Source organism: Pseudochaenichthys georgianus, chromosome 20, assembly GCF_902827115.2.
Source record: "Pseudochaenichthys georgianus chromosome 20, fPseGeo1.2, whole genome shotgun sequence".
In the NCBI taxonomy this organism is placed as follows: Eukaryota; Metazoa; Chordata; class Actinopteri; order Perciformes; family Channichthyidae; genus Pseudochaenichthys; species Pseudochaenichthys georgianus.
In genome coordinates, this window is record NC_047522.1 from 3,566,311 (window position 1) to 3,584,494 (window position 18,184).

At 42.9% G+C, this 18,184-nt stretch overlaps 1 protein-coding gene across 1 annotated transcript; it reads left to right on the forward strand.

The window, feature by feature from the left end:
• The first annotated feature begins 1,954 nt into the window (after window positions 1-1,954).
• Window positions 1,955-16,689, forward strand: LOC117465834 (ankyrin repeat domain-containing protein 33B-like). Its single transcript, XM_034108875.2, is given in 7 exon segments — window positions 1,955-2,800; window positions 11,751-11,880; window positions 13,807-13,947; window positions 14,527-14,668; window positions 15,102-15,300; window positions 16,075-16,306; window positions 16,309-16,689. Coding segments are annotated over 7 exon segments (1,590 nt in total). The 5' UTR covers window positions 1,955-2,365; the 3' UTR covers window positions 16,620-16,689.
• The last annotated feature ends 1,495 nt before the right edge of the window (window positions 16,690-18,184 follow it).

Sequence of the window (18,184 nt, forward strand, 5' to 3'; positions counted from 1 at the left end):
GGTGGTTTGGATCAAGGACTACTTCACAAGCAGACCTCAGAACTGCAGAGCAACTGACAAACGTGCTGGTGAGCAATATTTCCCCCCCCCCCAAGGTCACCTTTCCTGTACACCCTCTGACTTCTTCTTCAACCCTAGTTCATGCCACTTACAGAAGTTCTCCAGCGTCAGCTACATCACAGACGACAAAGAGAAGGAGTACAGAGGTGGAGCTTCATTGGCTGGTGCAACTACCTCCAGCTCAACGTCAGCCAACCAATCTGCTCGGGCTGGTCTGTAGGCGGAGCAGGAAATGCTCCCTTAGCATCATAGTGCACATAAATAATCAAATATAAATAAAACATATTCATAATAATCATATCACATAATTATCTCAGAATAATAATGAGCATAACAAAAAGCAAACATAGGTCTTCTTCATACTATGAAGTGGTTACCGAGGTACGGTTTGCATTGTTTTCTGCATCTAAAATGTTGATTCCTGCAATACAATTGAATCTAGTTATTCAGTATCCTCTAAAACACTTTATTACCAAGCAATATTAGCTTAAAGCCTAAAGCATTCTTTAATGGGAGCACATTTTTTTGTTGTATTCATGTATACTGAGAGGTGTTTCTAATAATTTCTCTATTCCATTTACATCAATGAATATTAGTAAATATTTACAGCAAGATTTAGTTGATGAGAGACTCATAAGCAAGGTCACAAGGTATTTTATTTTAAATGGTGTTAAAAACCATCTCCCTACGTCTATCTTCACCAGAAACCTGGTTTGAACAGAAGATAGAGACAATTATTTTAAGACTTGGTTCTCTGGTGTTTGTGTGTGTGGCTTGACCAGACGGTGCAACATTGCTCAGATATATATCGTTGGCAGAGCTAACACTGTCTGTCACCCGCACAGCTGGCGACCGATACCATAGAGATAAAGAGCCACAGGAGAGCAGAGCTCTCAGCTGGGGGCAGATGAAGGTAGAATAATAATGGGTACACACAGGGACTGTTATGCACTAGATTTTTCCACCGCAGGTGATGTCAGCAAACTGATGTTATTAATTACAGAGAGAAAAAGGAGCATCTCTGTAAATATGTCTGACAGAACTGCAGACTTTACACAAAACTCTGCAAAGCCATGCATTCTCAATATGGACAAAACAGTAAGGCCATCTAGTGACTATTTTTTATTCTACCTTTCTGTGGATAGTGAGAACAACAATATGAGATAAATGTTAGGTTAGGTAACATCAAAACGGAATGCAAATGTACCTCTCGGCATGTACTCATTCACAGGTGAACAACATAACCAATCTGATGCTGGTATGTGATCAATATCAAAATGATATCTCAGTGACACCAATTGTCTGGATGGTGAATATCTCTATTATCTCAATTGGCCAGTAGCCAAGAACATGAGAGAGAGGAAGGTGGCCGAACACGATGAGGCTGTGGGTAAAATGAATTGCCTCAGAATCATACTACATAATATGATAATAGAAAATGTAACCCACGTGCCAGAAACATTACAAAATATCATAATCCCTTAAAACTTAATCTGCTTTATAAACCTGAAAAGTGGAAAGCCCTGTGAGTTTACAGAAAAGTGATGCCATCAAGATGTAAAAAATGCTGGTTTGAATCACATGGGGAAAACAAGCATTTTTTACAACAATACCGTCAATTAATACAAATAGAGATTTTCAATACTGTAGTTGTACTAATTTTAATTTTAATAAAATGCCCTGTATGAATATACTAAAATAGGGTTGCTTCTATAGAGTAAAATGAATCTCTTGTCAATAGAGAGAGAGAGAGAGAGAGAGAGAGAGAGAGAGAGAGAGAGAGAGAGAGAGAGAGAGAGAGAGAGAGAGAGAGAGAGAGAGAGAGAGAGAGAGAGAGGGGGAGGGAGAGAGAGAGGGGGAGGGGTCCCAGTCCCATCTAATCGGATTACGCGACTAGGTTTACAGGATGCTGTCTCTACATGGGACGCTCGTGTACGCAGCACTTTAACTTTCTGCTGTACCTTTACCCACTGCAAAAGCCTGAATCTGACACCCTGCGAGTGTTACCGGACCGGACCGGGGCGCGTGTAGAAAGAGTATACTTTATGTGACGTTCACGGCTCAGATGGACATCCAGCCTGTCAACTCTCGTACATGACTGGTGGGTAACTATACACGCAGCATGCTCACCTATAGGCCGGTATTCAGGTGAAAGAGTTTGTGTAATTTAGCCCCCCGTAAATTACTTTTGAAGGTAGATCATTTGGTTACCCTCTTGTCTGGAGAAACAGGCTGTCCCATGCGCGCGCCTTGTGCCCCACGCTGCACTCTGCCCCGAGGACAGTGCCCTAGGCTCGGGGGTTAGATGGTACTGATCACGGACGACAGGGATGGGGGAGGCTCTTCGTCGGTACGGCTCAAGCACCTCCAGCGGCAGCAGAAGGTCGGGGGAAACATCACCCAGGTTCACCCGACCATAGTGGAGGAGCCGCTGTCACACTGTGATGACGAGGACTACCTGGGCTCGTGCGAGGAGGATGATGAAGCGGAGGAAAACGATGAAGATGAGTTCGAAGAAGTTGACTTTGAGGACTTGGAGGACTGTCGGAGTATCGTGTCGGACGACTCCTTCTACCCGCCGGATGATGTGTTCGCGGACTCGGAAAGCACCACCTCTCCGGAAAGCCCCGAGCCGCTGTCTTTCTTCCAGGCGTGCTGCACCAACAACGCTGCTATCGTCCGGATAATGATAAGGCACGGGGTGAAGGAGGAGGTCAATGAGAAGGACAGGAATAACAGGGTATGGAGCACCGAGGTTGAAGGAGAGACACAGAGTTATTTCACACAGCAGCTAAATCAGAATAGACCTACACTTTGACATCAAACTAGCACATGGACACTTAGCTTGAAACAGACTAATAAGAATAATAATTTGAGTAGTACTACCACACAGCAATAATAATAATCATCATCAAATTTAATATGTAAAGCATTTTTTTCAAAACAACTTTTACATGTAAAACACAAAGAGAGCAACAACACAAATGTATGGAGGAAACATTGTGAACTTAGTGACCAAGTGTTTTCCACATTAATAGAGAAAGTGACCTTAAGTGCGGGACAAGACATTCTTAAAGTTTTACATCCAGGAGCCACATTTTTGGTTTTGGATGTTTTAAATGTACTTGGTTACTAACTAGCTGATTAAGTGTAGTTCTATTATTGTAGTACCTAACTGAAACACATAGACGGACGGCCTTGGTTATCCTCCTGTCCCTCTGTGCAACAAGTTAAGAGCCCCAGATTCAGGAGCCTAGGTATTCAGATAATGAAGCCTGAGCTCGGCTGAGTGGCTTACTGTTCCAGGCCGATGCTGTCCATATCTAAAAATAGCTATTACACCAGTATCCCAATGAGTCTGCAACATACTTATCATAATTAATTAACAATCAATCAAATATAAAATCGAATATTCATTTGATATTTATTGAAGAGGTGACGTGTGCTTGAGAAGGCCACATTTTAAATCTTCTATATATGTTCTTTATTCCCTTGGTTCAGTTTATTTCTATAATAAGCTCACACCTTTATACTTCATAATTGTTCATACCAAGCTGGTACTTTCTGACAGGTATGTGTGTGTGTGTGTGTGTGTGTGTGTGTGTGTGTGTGTGTGTGTGTGTGTGTGTGTGTGTGTGTGTGTGTGTGTGTGTGTGTGTGTGTGTGTGTGTGTGTGTGTGTGTGTGTGTGTGTGTGTGTGTGTGTGTGTGTGTGTGTGTGTGTGTTGACAGACCTCAGTTTTGCAAGAGCGAGCAGCCTCGAACTCTACAAAAACAGTAAAGTCTCTCACCGTTAACAGAACACAGTCTCCAGTGTGTGTGTGTGTGTGTGTGTGTGTGTGTGTGTGTGTGTGTGTGTGTGTGTGTGTGTGTGTGTGTGTGTGTGTGTGTGTGTGTGTGTGTGTGTGTGTGTGTGTGTGTGTGTGTGTGTGTGTGTGTGTGTGAGGGAGGGAGAGAGGGAGGGAGAGAGAGAGGGAGGGAGAGAGAGAGAGAGGGAGGGGGAGAGAGGTCAATTCAAGTGAGGGTGTGTGCTTTTTATTCTGGATTTGGATTCAATGTGTGGGAGTCCATAGGTAAACACACTATCGACCAATGAAATGATGGCATTAGTAAGCAATTTGAACAGTCTTGCTAATGACCCAAAGCAATAAATTCCACAATAGGGAAGCAGCAGCTTTGTTGGTGGAAATATTCTATCGACTTGTATCAAAGACTTACATCAATTGCAACGTAAAATCAATCATGTCCAACTTCAGTCCGTTGAATTTAAATTACACACTCAAATTAATATGTATTACTAAAGGTAATTAATCAAAACAAAACAAATATTGAACATCTTATCTGCAGTGCATCATAGTACTATATGTATCCCTCAAGCATTGTGTAACGCTTCAGTCCTGCCAAAGGCAAAGAGATAAATCCATAATGATGGAATGCCAGACTAGTTTTCTTTCATCTGGACATTTCCCTAAAAGTAATTGCATTAGCTAGCAACGGGCACTATGCCGAAGAAGAATCACATGCCTTAAATCTAGCTTTGATGTGACTCAATGTATTTTCCTCCATGTTTTGCTGAAACAAGTTGACAAAGCCCTTTTTCTCATTACCAGGACATCTTTTACCCTCACATATGGAAGATGACGGTAGTCTTTTTTAACATTGGCAACTCAAAAACTCCAGTAGAGAAGTTTGGAGTGAAACGTAGTTGCTGGAGGAGAAAGTGTGTTTTATTCATTTATCTTCTCCATCCAGCTGGTCAGGACCTTACATAACAAATATGTCTTTAACCTTAAAGCTACCTCCATCTCTCCTCGTCTCTTCTACTATTTCCCCATCATTTCTCACTGCCTGTCCCTCCTCATGTCTCTGTATATAATTACTGATGAGGTCATGGAAAGGAAGAGTAGAAATTACATCATTGGAATGTAATATTTCTCTTCTGACATGCAAGATGGAAGGGGTTAATTAAGTGGGCACCCTAAAACACATGCCTGGACCCAGTTGGCTTGTGTGTGCTTGTGTAATATGTGTGTGTCAGCAGTGAAAGACAGTCATGTGTTTGCATAGATAACCAGGATGTGTGCGAGTACATTAGCCGTTTGCTTTGCCATGCCCTCTGACCTCAGGGTACTGTACACACAATACAGGTTAGGAAACCCCTCCATTGGAAACACATGTTGATATGAATCTGTTAAGCTCATTAGTTCATGTGTATGTGCTCAACATCCTGACACAGATGTCAACATCCAAATATAGCAGACATCCTGACTATGTGATTTGCAAAACAAAGAGGGGTGTTACATCCCAAGGCTTGGACTTACCGAATGCAGCGTACATCACTTCCCCTTCAGCTCATCAGCAGCGTCCAGCGTGATATATCGTCCAAGTCAAAAGGCCCTGAAGACGCAGAACAAATCTGTGGTCAGGATCAGCTTCAGAATGGTAGGGAGTCAGTGTTTTGCATACTTGCCATTTATCAAGGTTAATGCTTGCCAACACAGGATATTAACCCTTGATGTCAGGTAGATTTTCACCTTCTGCTGCAACATAAAACAAGTTTATTTTAGACATGTGGCTGAATGAAGAATGTGTTTGGATATATTATGGCAAGCAGGAACAATAGATCTTTGCACTAAAGTGTCCACATGGGTGTGTTTGTCTCTATAGCCGATGCCTAATAACGTCACAAGTTTACAACTTTAAACTTTTATTGGAACACACATTCTTGGTTACTCAATCAAGCCTTTAAAAAAAAAAAATACATTCATACTTTCCTTTGGCAAGCTAACATGTTAAAACTCGTTATCAGGCTCACCACATCAGATGCTAGACAGTCCCTTTACTGTGAAGATAGAGAACAACTGACAAACAACACAGCCAGATGTAGCAATAAAGTTAATGAGGAGCCATGAAGTCGGTCTTAAGTAAGTTTATTTAATTATCCTTGTATATGATTATGGCACAGTAATTATGATGTTGGCTTCTGATTCCCCACAGTATGTTCTCAGTGTTGTGACTGTCTAGAGGATGTGTTTGGTGAGATTTTAATTACATGTTACTTGTTAGACGCTTTTATCCAAAGCGACTTACATACTCAATACTGTGGGCAGTCCCCACAGGAGACATTTGGGGTGAAGTGTCTGAGGGACACAACGACATGCTGACTGCAGTGGGGTTTGAACCTGTGCTCCCCTGATCCGAACACCAATGCACTATCCACTGCGCCACACGCCTCCCCGATCTATTGGAACTGTGTTGTAAAAATTAAAACATTGAGTAGTAAGTAGATATATTTTCTGAATGTTAATATATTTTCAAATTTATATGATATATAATGAGCATCTCTATCGCTCATTTCTAGTCTTCCGACCACTCTGATTGTGTTACATTACATGCCAACATTTACAAGGTGCCAAACTGCTCATCATCTTATCTAATGCTTATTCACACGCTCACACACTGATAGCGATGCCTTCGGGTGCAATCTGGGGTTCGGTATCTTGCTCACGGACACACTTCGACACGTGTACTCACGCTCTACCGCTCAGTGGACGAGCCCCCTGAACCACAGTCAGACCCTGTATCAATGTCCTCACACACATCTGACACTGTTCAGGGCAGAGAGCTGTTCACATGAAAACTCAATAAACACACACACACACACACACACACACACACACACACACACACACACAGAATTCAATCAACTTAAATGAGGCCACCCTGCCCTCTCTCTCTCTCTCTCTCTCACACACACACTCTCTCTCACACACACACACACGCACGCACGCACGCACGCACTAAGTATCATTAACGGAGAGATACAGTGCGACTATCAGGCAAGCAGACTAAATGAAGCACACGTGGGGAGAGACAGACATTTGGCCCTGCAGATAGCAAGCATGATGCTGGCTGTTGGCAAATACAGATGAGTGGAAAAATCAAAGCAACAGTCATACACATCTGATTTGATTCAGCCATGTGAACACTCAGCTGCAGAAAGAAACACACAGCTAACAGGGAGGCTATTGACAGAAACATGGCCCAGTAGGTCTGCGTTAGTGCCTCTGCTGTATGTGATGAGGGCGGTTCAGGGTGTATGTGCCTGTGTGTGCATGTCCTTGAGCACAAAGAAGGTACTGTAAAATGCCAAACGAATGTTTGATACTTGTGTATGCAGGCGGCAGAGATGCAGGTCTGCCGCTGCAGGATTTAGCATCGACCAGTTCTTATTTTAAAGTAAGAAAACAAAGTGTGGGTAAGCCTTTTCTTAGGAAACAAGAAGTTAGTTACATTGTGGTGTATTGCATAAGTCACACACCCAACGGGGAAGTAGGCTGCTTGGTAGCATGGAAGGCTAATACTAAACATTATGGAGAGATAAAACTTGTGTATGCAGGCGGCAGAGATGCAGGTCTGCCGCTGCAGGATTTAGCATCGACCAGTTCTTATTTTAAAGTAAGAAAACAAAGTGTGGGTAAGCCTTTTCTTAGGAAACAAGAAGTTAGTTACATTGTGGTGTATTGCATAAGTCACACACCCAACGGGGAAGTAGGCTGCTTGGTAGCATGGAAGGCTAATACTAAACATTATGGAGAGATAAAACTTGTGTATGCAGGCGGCAGAGATGCAGGTCTGCCGCTGCAGGATTTAGCATCGACCAGTTCTTATTTTAAAGTAAGAAAACAAAGTGTGGGTAAGCCTTTTCTTAGGAAACAAGAAGTTAGTTACATTGTGGTGTATTGCATAAGTCACACACCCAACGGGGAAGTAGGCTGCTTGGTAGCATGGAAGGCTAATACTAAACATTATGGAGAGATAAAACAAGTTTCTACTTGGCTTGGCTTGGCTAGTTGTTTTTGTGTATATGATAATGCTATTATAGTTTTCAGTAGAAGAGATTTGCTACAATTTGTAGCACGAGCAGAATAATAAGCATGATAAAGCATAAAGAGGCAGGTAACTGGACAAATAAGGATAACTAATATTTGATGAGGTCCATTCATTTGATTAATTGGCAGGGATAACTTCAATTCAAATTCTAGTTCAAACGTGTACTTCAGTTTGCGTTACACTATTTGTTTAAAATGCAATTAATAACATAGTTGAACATTGGCTGTCTATAAGTGTCGTGTCATCTTTGTTGGAGCCAATTATTACCACGTCCTCTCATCAACTTCAGATGCACAGTTCTGCCGTCTCCCTCCCCCTCTGTGTGTTGCCGACTGATACGGCTAAGCCTTTCTATTCCTAGCTCTGGATATTCACCAGATTACTTTGTGAGTGTGTGTTTGTCTTGGTCTGTTTGTCTGTGTATATGGGCTAATAATAAGTGGACCAGTTCAGATTGTGTGTGTGGGTCAGTTTTGCTAAGAAATCTCGACTGATCACCTTGGTTAGTTATTACATCAATTGGTTGAAATCTGCATTACCAAAAATACATTTCGTTTTTAAATCTTAACAGCAGGCTGGATCCTACTAAATGCTGAACGTCTTAGAGGGAAAGATAGCTTACATTGCTAACGTATGATGGCTATGGTGGTGAAAAAGCCTTGCATCCATAATCAAAGCCCATAGGAACTCACAATAAATATTGCTACGCACATTAATAAAAGTAATATTAATTTGGAAGAGCATGTTTCAGTATTGATAGTGTTTGCATCAAGAGATTAGACAAAGTACCACTTTACACCACAAGGCCTTTTGGCTCAAGAGGGCAGCTCCAGTCCTGTGTAATGGAGCCGAGGAGATTAGGGTCAGGGAGGGCAGAGGTCTGCGTCCATCAGCAACAAGTAGAAGCTTTACAATTGCCATAGTGTGCATCTTCCTTTGGCCTACATACAAAACACATAATCCCCTCAAAAAGTATGGGTAAGGATTTAAATGTCTATCATGGTCAAAGTCTCACACACATGCCCTGCACACACACTCTGGAAGTACCTCTTGATTGTTTCAGGGTTGTTGAGCTACCTGCTAGTGCTGTTATTCGTATCCCTTTACCCTAGAGTTAGTCACTGAGTGGCTAAGATTGTGTAGCACATGATTGCTTTGTCATCGATTCATGTGTCTTTCAAATGGTGTGTGCATTTAGCTGGTGCTCTTCTATCAGATTCTTCAGTCACCTACATCACGAGCAGCCTCTGTTAAGATGTATCAGAGCCCAATAGCTGTTACAAATACTCCAAATAAGGATGTGCCGACTAGAACATGTGAGCCGAGGAGTTGCTTTTGCGTGATTGTGTGAAAAAGGTTCTCAGAGAAAATAGGAGATTGCCAGACGACTGAGATTGCTCCAGACAAGCTGCAGGGCAAAGTGCTTTTATACCACACAGTGAGGCTGGAGGTTTGCCAAGAGAGGTGTGTGTGTGTGTGTGTGTGTGTGTGTGTGTGTGTGTGTGTGTGTGTGTGTGTGTGTGTGTGTGTGTGTGTGTGTGTGTGTGTGTGTGTGTGTGTGTGTGTGTGTGTGTGTGTGTGTGTGTGTGTGTGTGTGTGTGTGTGTGTGTGTGTGTGTGTGTGTGTGTGTGTGTGTGTGTGTGTGTGTGTGTGTGTGTGTGTGTGTGTGTGTGTGTGTGTGGGAGACAGACAAGGTCTACATGCGTTAGTCCAACCAGAAAGAGCAATCTGGAGCTGTGCCAGTGTTCTGTGAACTTCTTTCAGAAAGCCCACTAGTTATTCCTCAGGACTTCATGTCACCTTTTCCACTTTTAACTCTCCTGCCCGACAGTATCTCCGGCTGGCTTACAGCCTGGCTTGTTTCAGCCAAAAGTTTAACTTCAGTTTTTTCCAACAGGCAAAACACATCACTGTACATGTACTGTAAATGCTGCACGGCATCATTCTCACTGAGCCTGGAAAGTAGTTGTCCAGTCTGATACACAGAAACTCAAAGAAAGGCAGCATGTTGGGCAGAGCGTCATGTTGTGAGAATCATGTTTTTTCTTGCAGATTGGTTACTTGTTGATGCTTCATAAAGTGGATATGGTCTTAATCCTTTTTAGTTGAGGATAATTTAAACATTCTGCAACCTGATAAGAAGAAAATATGGGGGAGGTTTGTACGTTTTTCTCCACACCGTCAGGCCCTCTCTGTCATTATGATTTGTTTTCAGTTCAACGAGACAGAACTTTTGATGACATTTATACCAGAGTTAGAAATAATAATTGAACGGGTTACAGAGTGTGCTGCTTGTGCCAAGAGGTGAAAAGCATCAAATAGATTTTATGAGGGCTCTCCTGATGAGGACATCATGTCACGGCAGACGCTTCACGATTCAGTGAAATATAAATATAAAATGCAGTACAAATTGTAACAACGTACCTAAATAGTTTAATACTTCACTCTTTCCTGCAAATGTTGCTGGATTTAAAGTCACATGTTTAAAGAATTATTGCACATGACATTAAATATGCACTTAGTTGAATACATTGGTTGTATTAAAGTCCATTTTTGTTAAGCACATTGCCTATAGGTCATCAGGTTTTGTTTTTAGCATCAGCATTGGAAAAGCCTTTAAGCTGTGAAAGTGAATTGGGGATTTATATGTTTACTGGAAATACATTGTCTAAATTAAAATGCACACGGTCTGCCTGGATTAGTGTCAGCAGGCAGAATCCAGCACTGTCTGTGTGTTTTTACACTGCGTAGATTTGACTTGTTGAATTTTCCAGCACACCTGGCTTTAATAAAGCGCTAATTAAAAGTCCATTTAGGGTGTGCCAATTAAGGAAGCTAAGAACAACATATTGTTGTTTCATTGACGTTGTTGCAAATTTTAGTTTAACCACGTTAACCACGTTAACACATGAAACATCAATAATATCTTAGTTTCACTTCTCACCTTGAAAACAATCTCCTGAGTTCAATTTGAAGGCAGAATAAACATGAGAACATGAGTGTTAGCCTTTTTTCACAAGACACCTGTGAAGCCATGAAGAAAGAGAAGACGAAAGATATACTGCACTGCATGTGGCAAACAAAGTATGGATCTTACAGGTGTCTAATTAGAGTTTTCAACATCTAAATCATTCCCTCGTCCCATTTATTCTCATCAAACGAATCCCATCATTACAAAATATTGACTTTTTCATAAATGTCCGTGCTCTGAGTTAGTAAAAGACATCTCTTTCCAACAGAATTCTATGTTTGAAAAAAGCGACACTGTGTTTATGTTATACCTGAGGACGTTGTGTTCCAAAATCGTACTCACAGCTTCTTCCCATCTCTGGTGGTGAACTTGTTTGTCTTGGCTGATGAAGAGTGCACCTTCCGGAAAGTACCCAACTTTAACAGGAGTTTTCCACAGGACTGTCAAACTCACATAAACACACACCCACAGACTAACATTTACACATACGTCCACACACACACATAAAAGGGTTCCTATTCTAGCTAGTACACACAGACACACAAAAGTACACAACAACATCACACAGGGAGACAGTCTATTTTTCCTCCGAGTTCAAGACGGTTCAGTCCTCAGATTTAACATTTATTTAAGGATATTAGATTGGAAAGGAGCACAGAGGTCTTCTGGGTTTTTACTCATACTACTTCCTATATGTCAGCATTTTTTTATTGCTTCAACTCCTTTGCCAAGTTTTTTTTCCCTGGACATTTTTTGCTGATTCTAAACAAAAGCCTCTCACTGTTACTCTCGTCTTTAAACTCCTCTCCTGTCGCTTTTTGTTTCAGACAGGGCTGCTGGTTGCGTGTTACCAAGGTTACGTGGACGTCGTCATAGCGCTGTCTCAGTGTCCGCACCTGGACGTCAACTGGCAGGACAACGAGGGAAACACGGCTCTCATCACTGCCGCTCAAGCAGGTAACACACACACACGCACGCACGCACGCACACACACACACACACACACACACACACACACACACATACCATGTATACATCACTTCAGGGGACATTACATTGACTTACATGCATTCCCTGGAGACTTATCCTAACCTTGACCAACACATGCCGTTACGGAGCGTCCACACTACAGCTCCAAAAATAGCTTGGAGCTGGGCGTGTCTGGAGCTTGGGGATTTTATTCAAGCAACACGGCCAACAACCAATCACATGAATCTCCCGCCCCCGACATACAAAGCAAAAACCCCCGGGGATTTTATGCGAGCAATATATATATAAACTCCCCAAACAGGCGAAAACCTACCAGTTTCCCCCACTGTCTCTGCCACCTCCCTCCATGCCTGGTTCCTCCGGTTTGTATCCCGGTAGGTGAAGAGGGTCTGGTCATACAAAACCGGGTGATTCGCTACGGCGATAGTTAGTTTCTCCTCCGACTTTTTTTGAAATATAGAAATGAACGGCGGGATATCTCTCCCAGCTTAGACGCGGTTTGATTGGCTACGGCTTCAGCTGTCAGATTTTGGGAAACGGGATTTGATTGGCTGGTGCTGGCTACTCCGGCGTCCAGGCGACAGAAGTTGAACAATGTTCAACTTCTGGTCGCCTGGGACGCCTGAGACGCCTCGCTCTGCTACCCACAATTCAGTTCGGCGAAAAAGCGCGGCTACGTGACGTCACCCCATTGAAAGTGAATGGGCAGCTTGGAGCAGCTTGGAGCTTTCGACGCTATCGACGCTGTAGTGTAGACGGGCCGTTACCCTAACGGAGCGTCCACACTACAGCTTCAAAAATAGCTTGGAGCTGGGCGTGTCTGGAGCTTGGAGATGTTATTCAAGCAACACGGCCAACAACCAATCACATGAATCTCCCGCCCCCGACATACAAAGCAAAAACCCCCGGGGATTTTATGGGAGCAATATATATATAAACTCCCCAAACAGGCGAAAACCTACCAGTTTCCCCCACTGTCTCTGCCACCTCCCTCCATGCCTGGTTCCTCCGGTTTGTATCCCGGTCATACAAAACCGGGTGATTTGCTACGGCGATGGTTAGTTTCTCCTCCGACTTTTTTTGAAATATAGAAATGAACGGCGGGATATCTCTCCCAGCTTAGACGCGGTTTGATTGGCTACGGCTTCAGCTGTCAGATTTTGGGAAACGGGATTTGATTGGCTGGCGCTGGCTACTCCGGCGTCTCAGGCGACAGAAGTTGAACATTGTTCAACTTCTGTCGCCGGAGACGCCGGACCGCTCTGCTACCCACAATTCAGTTCGGCGAAAAAGCGAGGCTACGTGACGTCAGCCCATTGAAAGTGAATGGGCAGCTTGGAGCTTTCGACGCTGTCGACGCTGTCGACGCTGTAGTGTAGACGGGCCGTAACCCTAATCATACACCTAACCAAGTCTTCACCCTAAAATTAATGATCCCCCTTATGGGGACCTCCATTTTGTCCCCATAAGGGAGGCGAGTCCCCACACGTGACTGTAAACAGATTTAGGTCCCCACAAGTATAGTAATGCTAGGCCACACACACACACACACACACACACACACACACACACACACACACACACACACACACACACACAGCAATGACATCACTTGAAAACATGCACACATACACATTTGCATACACAGGCAGATCGGTACTAATACTGACACAGACAACCATAAAAGAGTCGGATCTCACTTTTTGAACAGAAGTTAAGAGTGTCTTGTGTGAAAGCGAATAAGGAACAGGCATAGGGATGTGGATCACACCTCTCCAATACATGATGGACTAGTGTGAACTAAACTCTAGCAGCTTTTATTCGAGCCAACATAAGGAGGACAGAGTACGTTGTGACCTCCAGTAACTACCTTCTGCCCCTCTGTTCTTTAAGGCCACATAACCATCACCAACTATCTGCTGAACTACTTCTCTGGCTTGGACATCGAGAGGAGGAACTGCCACGGCTTCACGGCCCTGATGAAAGCTGCCATGCAGGGCAGGCTGGAGTGTGTGCGCTCGCTCATGATGGCAGGTTAGTGCAATGTGTCTGATTGCACCTAATGTAGAAAAACTCTACAGCAATCACACACAAATGACACATATGTCAGTGTTATGTCTGGATTTGACAAATTACCTTGATTTTTGCGGGCAGTTTCCACTGATTACAACCAGAAAATATGTTGTTTATTTTGCCATTACTTTGTCATAAGCTCAGGAAAATATGAGCAGATTTTCACTGGAATGGGTCCACAGATGGACAATTTGAATTAGCTTTGTCATTGATCCAAATGTTAGTTATTGGGTGATTATTCTCTTTTTAGCAATAACTATGAAACTAACAGACAGATATGATACTAAATCATCAAGACAGGGACTTCTAGTCAAGATTTACTGCTATCAGGCCGGGACTGCTATTGATTATTATGCAATGTTTGGCACTTAAACACATCTCATAGCCCTGTGGTAGTGGTGTTAGCACATTGCGCATGAGTCCTGAGCACACTAAGCACTTCTTTGCTCCTCTCTTCCTTTTTGAGAACTCTTCCTATCCCTACTTTCTTATCTTTTGTCCCACATATGACATAGTAACAGTTTGTTTTGTGTCCACCAGGATCTGCCCTGAATGCCAGAGACTTCGGTCGCCACTTCAATGCCAGGGAGTGGGCCTTCTTTACGGGTCGCTATGAAACCGCCTGGGTGATAACGCGCCTGATGGAGCGGCCCTGCCCGCGCCAGTACTGTGAGAACTACAGGTAAAATAATGAGTGGTTCATATTGTTTCTGTTCTGAATTTGTCTCCCCACATACAATTCTAATGAAATTGTTAAAAAAGAAAAGAAAACGGACAATGAACAAAGTTAAAGTTTTTCCTATAGCTGTCCTGAATCGCTTGGGCCTTGATAATAGCATAGAAGAAGGAAAACGTATATAGTTGCAGCCCTATTTGACATGTTTACATTCACTGCACTTTCCGCTACAGGAAGTGATAATTTAGACATGCAACACAAGGTCAAACATTTTTTTTATGTGTAAGATATAAGAAGGGTCAGGGCAGGGCATCAAAATACCTGACCAAGGTACAGAACATTACATATTATACATCATCAGAAAAGTAACCAGACTATGACTTACTTTGCGATGGCAGTGCCTCTGCTCAGTGGATTTATTCTACATTTGCTCTTCTAGTCTGGAGTGGCCCCCTCTGGCCTCGCTGGTGTCCAGGTCCCAGGAGCCCCGCGGCTGTCTGAAGCGCCTGTCGGACACGGTGCGGAGCGTCTTCCACTTTGCCAACGTCACCGAGCCCGAGGAGGAAGGAGTCATCGACCACATGGTTTCGATCACCACTGCCATGAGGAGCCCTTTTATTGCTGTGGCATGCCGCACCGTGAGTAAAGCTCTCAGTCTTTATACACCTATTCATTAATCAGCTTTAAACAGTAGCCCACCACCAGATCCAAGAACCCACCACACTGTGCCGCAGTTACTCCCTCACACCAACATGCTTTTTGCAAATGTAAGCTAAGATAAGTTGAAGCCTTAACCACTTTTTGTGATAAGGAAGTCGTTAAAGTTGCTCACCTCTGCGCTTTTCCTCGTGGCGTTTGTACATACTCAGCATGGTGGGGATATCAGGGCTTGTTTTCTTATCTCACCTTAAACAGACTTGAAACTTGACCAAAAAGTATTTATTTATATATTTTAAAGGATCCCCTTTCTCAAGTCTGACATTTAGTACAACATAATACATACTTTATGCAAAAGTAATGTGATTTTGAAACAGTGTGCACTATTCTTCCATTTATTGTTTAATTGAATCGATGTGCAGAGACCTGAAGGAGAGACATTCACAAAAACAGAATCAAATCGAATCAAATAAACTAATGATAATATTATGGTAATGGTGCTATTAAAGTATAAATCTGGTGCTGGTTTATCATTTATTCTATCAGCAAATGTCTTTTTCACGGGATTTGCTCAAAATAATTAGAGGATATAATTCACGGCAGCCTTATCTGATGGAGGATTTACAGAACTGCAATACTGCAAACAAAAGGGAGACTAGTAGGCTTTTAGTATATACAATAAAACAAATATCACTATAATCACTAATGCTGTGCTATTAATACTGATTTAATAACAAAAACTGTTTTTGTTTCAGGTGTGTCCTGACAGCCCCCCCGCTGTGGGCAAACGGCGCTACTCAGTTCCTGAGATCATCCACCAGCAGCGCGCCAAGGAGCTCCGCGCCATCAACCCCGACCGGGTGGAGAGCCACCTCAAACTCTTCCAGAACTCCAGGGTCACTCTGGTGGCCAAACACTCTGTGGACCGCCGGGCCAGCCTCCAGGCCCAGAGCCTGATGGCTCGGCACCGGAGCTCCAGCCTGACGCTGGGGAGAACAACGAGGCTCTGGACCTGCGGAGGACCAGCCTGCTGCCGCTGCACATGGTGCTGAGGAGGAGCAGCATCAGGCCGGGGTTCAGCGTCCCCAAAGTGAGGGTCACCAAGGCCCCCACGCCTACTTATGAACCAGAAAAGATCCGGAGGAAGAGCAGCGCCAAAGATGGAGGGGGGCACCTGCTGCAAATACCAAAGTGGCGGTACAAGGAGCTGAAAGAGGAAAGAAAGAGAGCCGAGGAGGCGGAGAGGAGGCGGCTGGAGGCGGTGACCAAGAGACACCTGGCTGCTGGGAAAAGGAAATAATATATTTACTCTGGAAGAAGCCATTTACACTACGCCCAAATCAGACAAAGTCTATCCAGACTTGCAAGTGTTTTGGCTTTAATGTTTTGTTTTCTAGAATATATGAATTGCCAGCAGTGTTAACACGAGACAGAAGACTGAATGCTTCTGTCAGTTTGGCCTCGTGCAAATAGCAGCTTTACAGCTTTAGACATGCACAATGCTCAGTGTCCTTTATGATGTCAAACAGTGAATACCCAGGGGATTTGATACTTGAAATGCTTTTGGTTAACTTATTTTTCATATTTATTGCTTTGGTCTATGTTTTGATACACTCCGAGTGCTTGATGCAGTGTTTTTGTACTGTGTTACACTGTAGTAGACACTTCTTTCAGAATGTGTTTATCTTTATATCGAAAAATTGGATGAGATTTATTAAAGATGTTCTGGGATAATGTCTTAAATATTAAGAGTACTAATGGGCGCGTCATATTGACTGAAAAGATAAACACAAGCTTATTTAAATTCGAATGGCAATTGGCAGCAATATTTGTAGATGCTTTTTGTTATGCTTTATAATGAAAACCCATGAATGTATTACACAAATATATTTATATTAGAGATTTTAACGCTTTTCAATGAAAAACATTTTTTATTTCACATACAGATATATAAAAATGTTTTTTAGTCTTAAGATTCAGGACTGACATGTGGAGCACTATTGTGATGTAACACTCACATCTTACCACGTGGGAAGGAGTGAACGTTTTTCTACGTGTTTACATTATATACCACATTCCTCAGGGTGAATGTGACTCTAAGATGGACACTGGTTTAGGTACGAAGGATGGCAACGAAATAAACTGCGAACTGTGGATGTGATTGAGCCAAATATTGATGCGTTATTGCTGCATGCCTCAGCCATGTTGTGTGAGAAGATAATAAGAAAACAAGGAGATGTTTTTACTTGATTGAATTCACAACCTCAGCATTAGGGGGATTTGTGTAACACTGAGAGAAGGGTGAGCTTTGGCCAATGTGACAGTACAAGCAGAAATGAAGTGATAATCCCTAATAAATGGACCCGTCTGATAAAAAAATAATAATTACGGAGCATGAGGTCAGCTCTGTTTTAAGAATTAAACAGTCAAAAATAATGGGGCGAAAAATAGCTGTGAGTTTCAAACAGCCAGAGCCACGACGGGGAGAGTAATGATATTACATTGTCGGGATTTTTTAGAACACAATTTCACGGTCCTAACTCCTCATGGCGATTGCAGCTTAAGTGCCATCCAAGAGTGTGTGTCTAATATACATGGTGATGAGTTGCTAAGGGGTTACAAGGGCAGTGTGCAGCCAAATCACTTCTTCAAATAAACTTCATTGAGTTCTGAATGGCATGGCAATCTGCTTAGACACTCCCCAGAGGAAGTCATTTGAACACGACAAAAGAGGAGCAAACTGCAGCGAGTTATTCACTCACTCTGAGTGTAGCAGGATTAACATATTTAACATCAACATAAGGAAAAGGCTTTTGCTGGCAATGCAGTATCACAGCCGACAATGTCTACAGTGTGCAGTTTGTT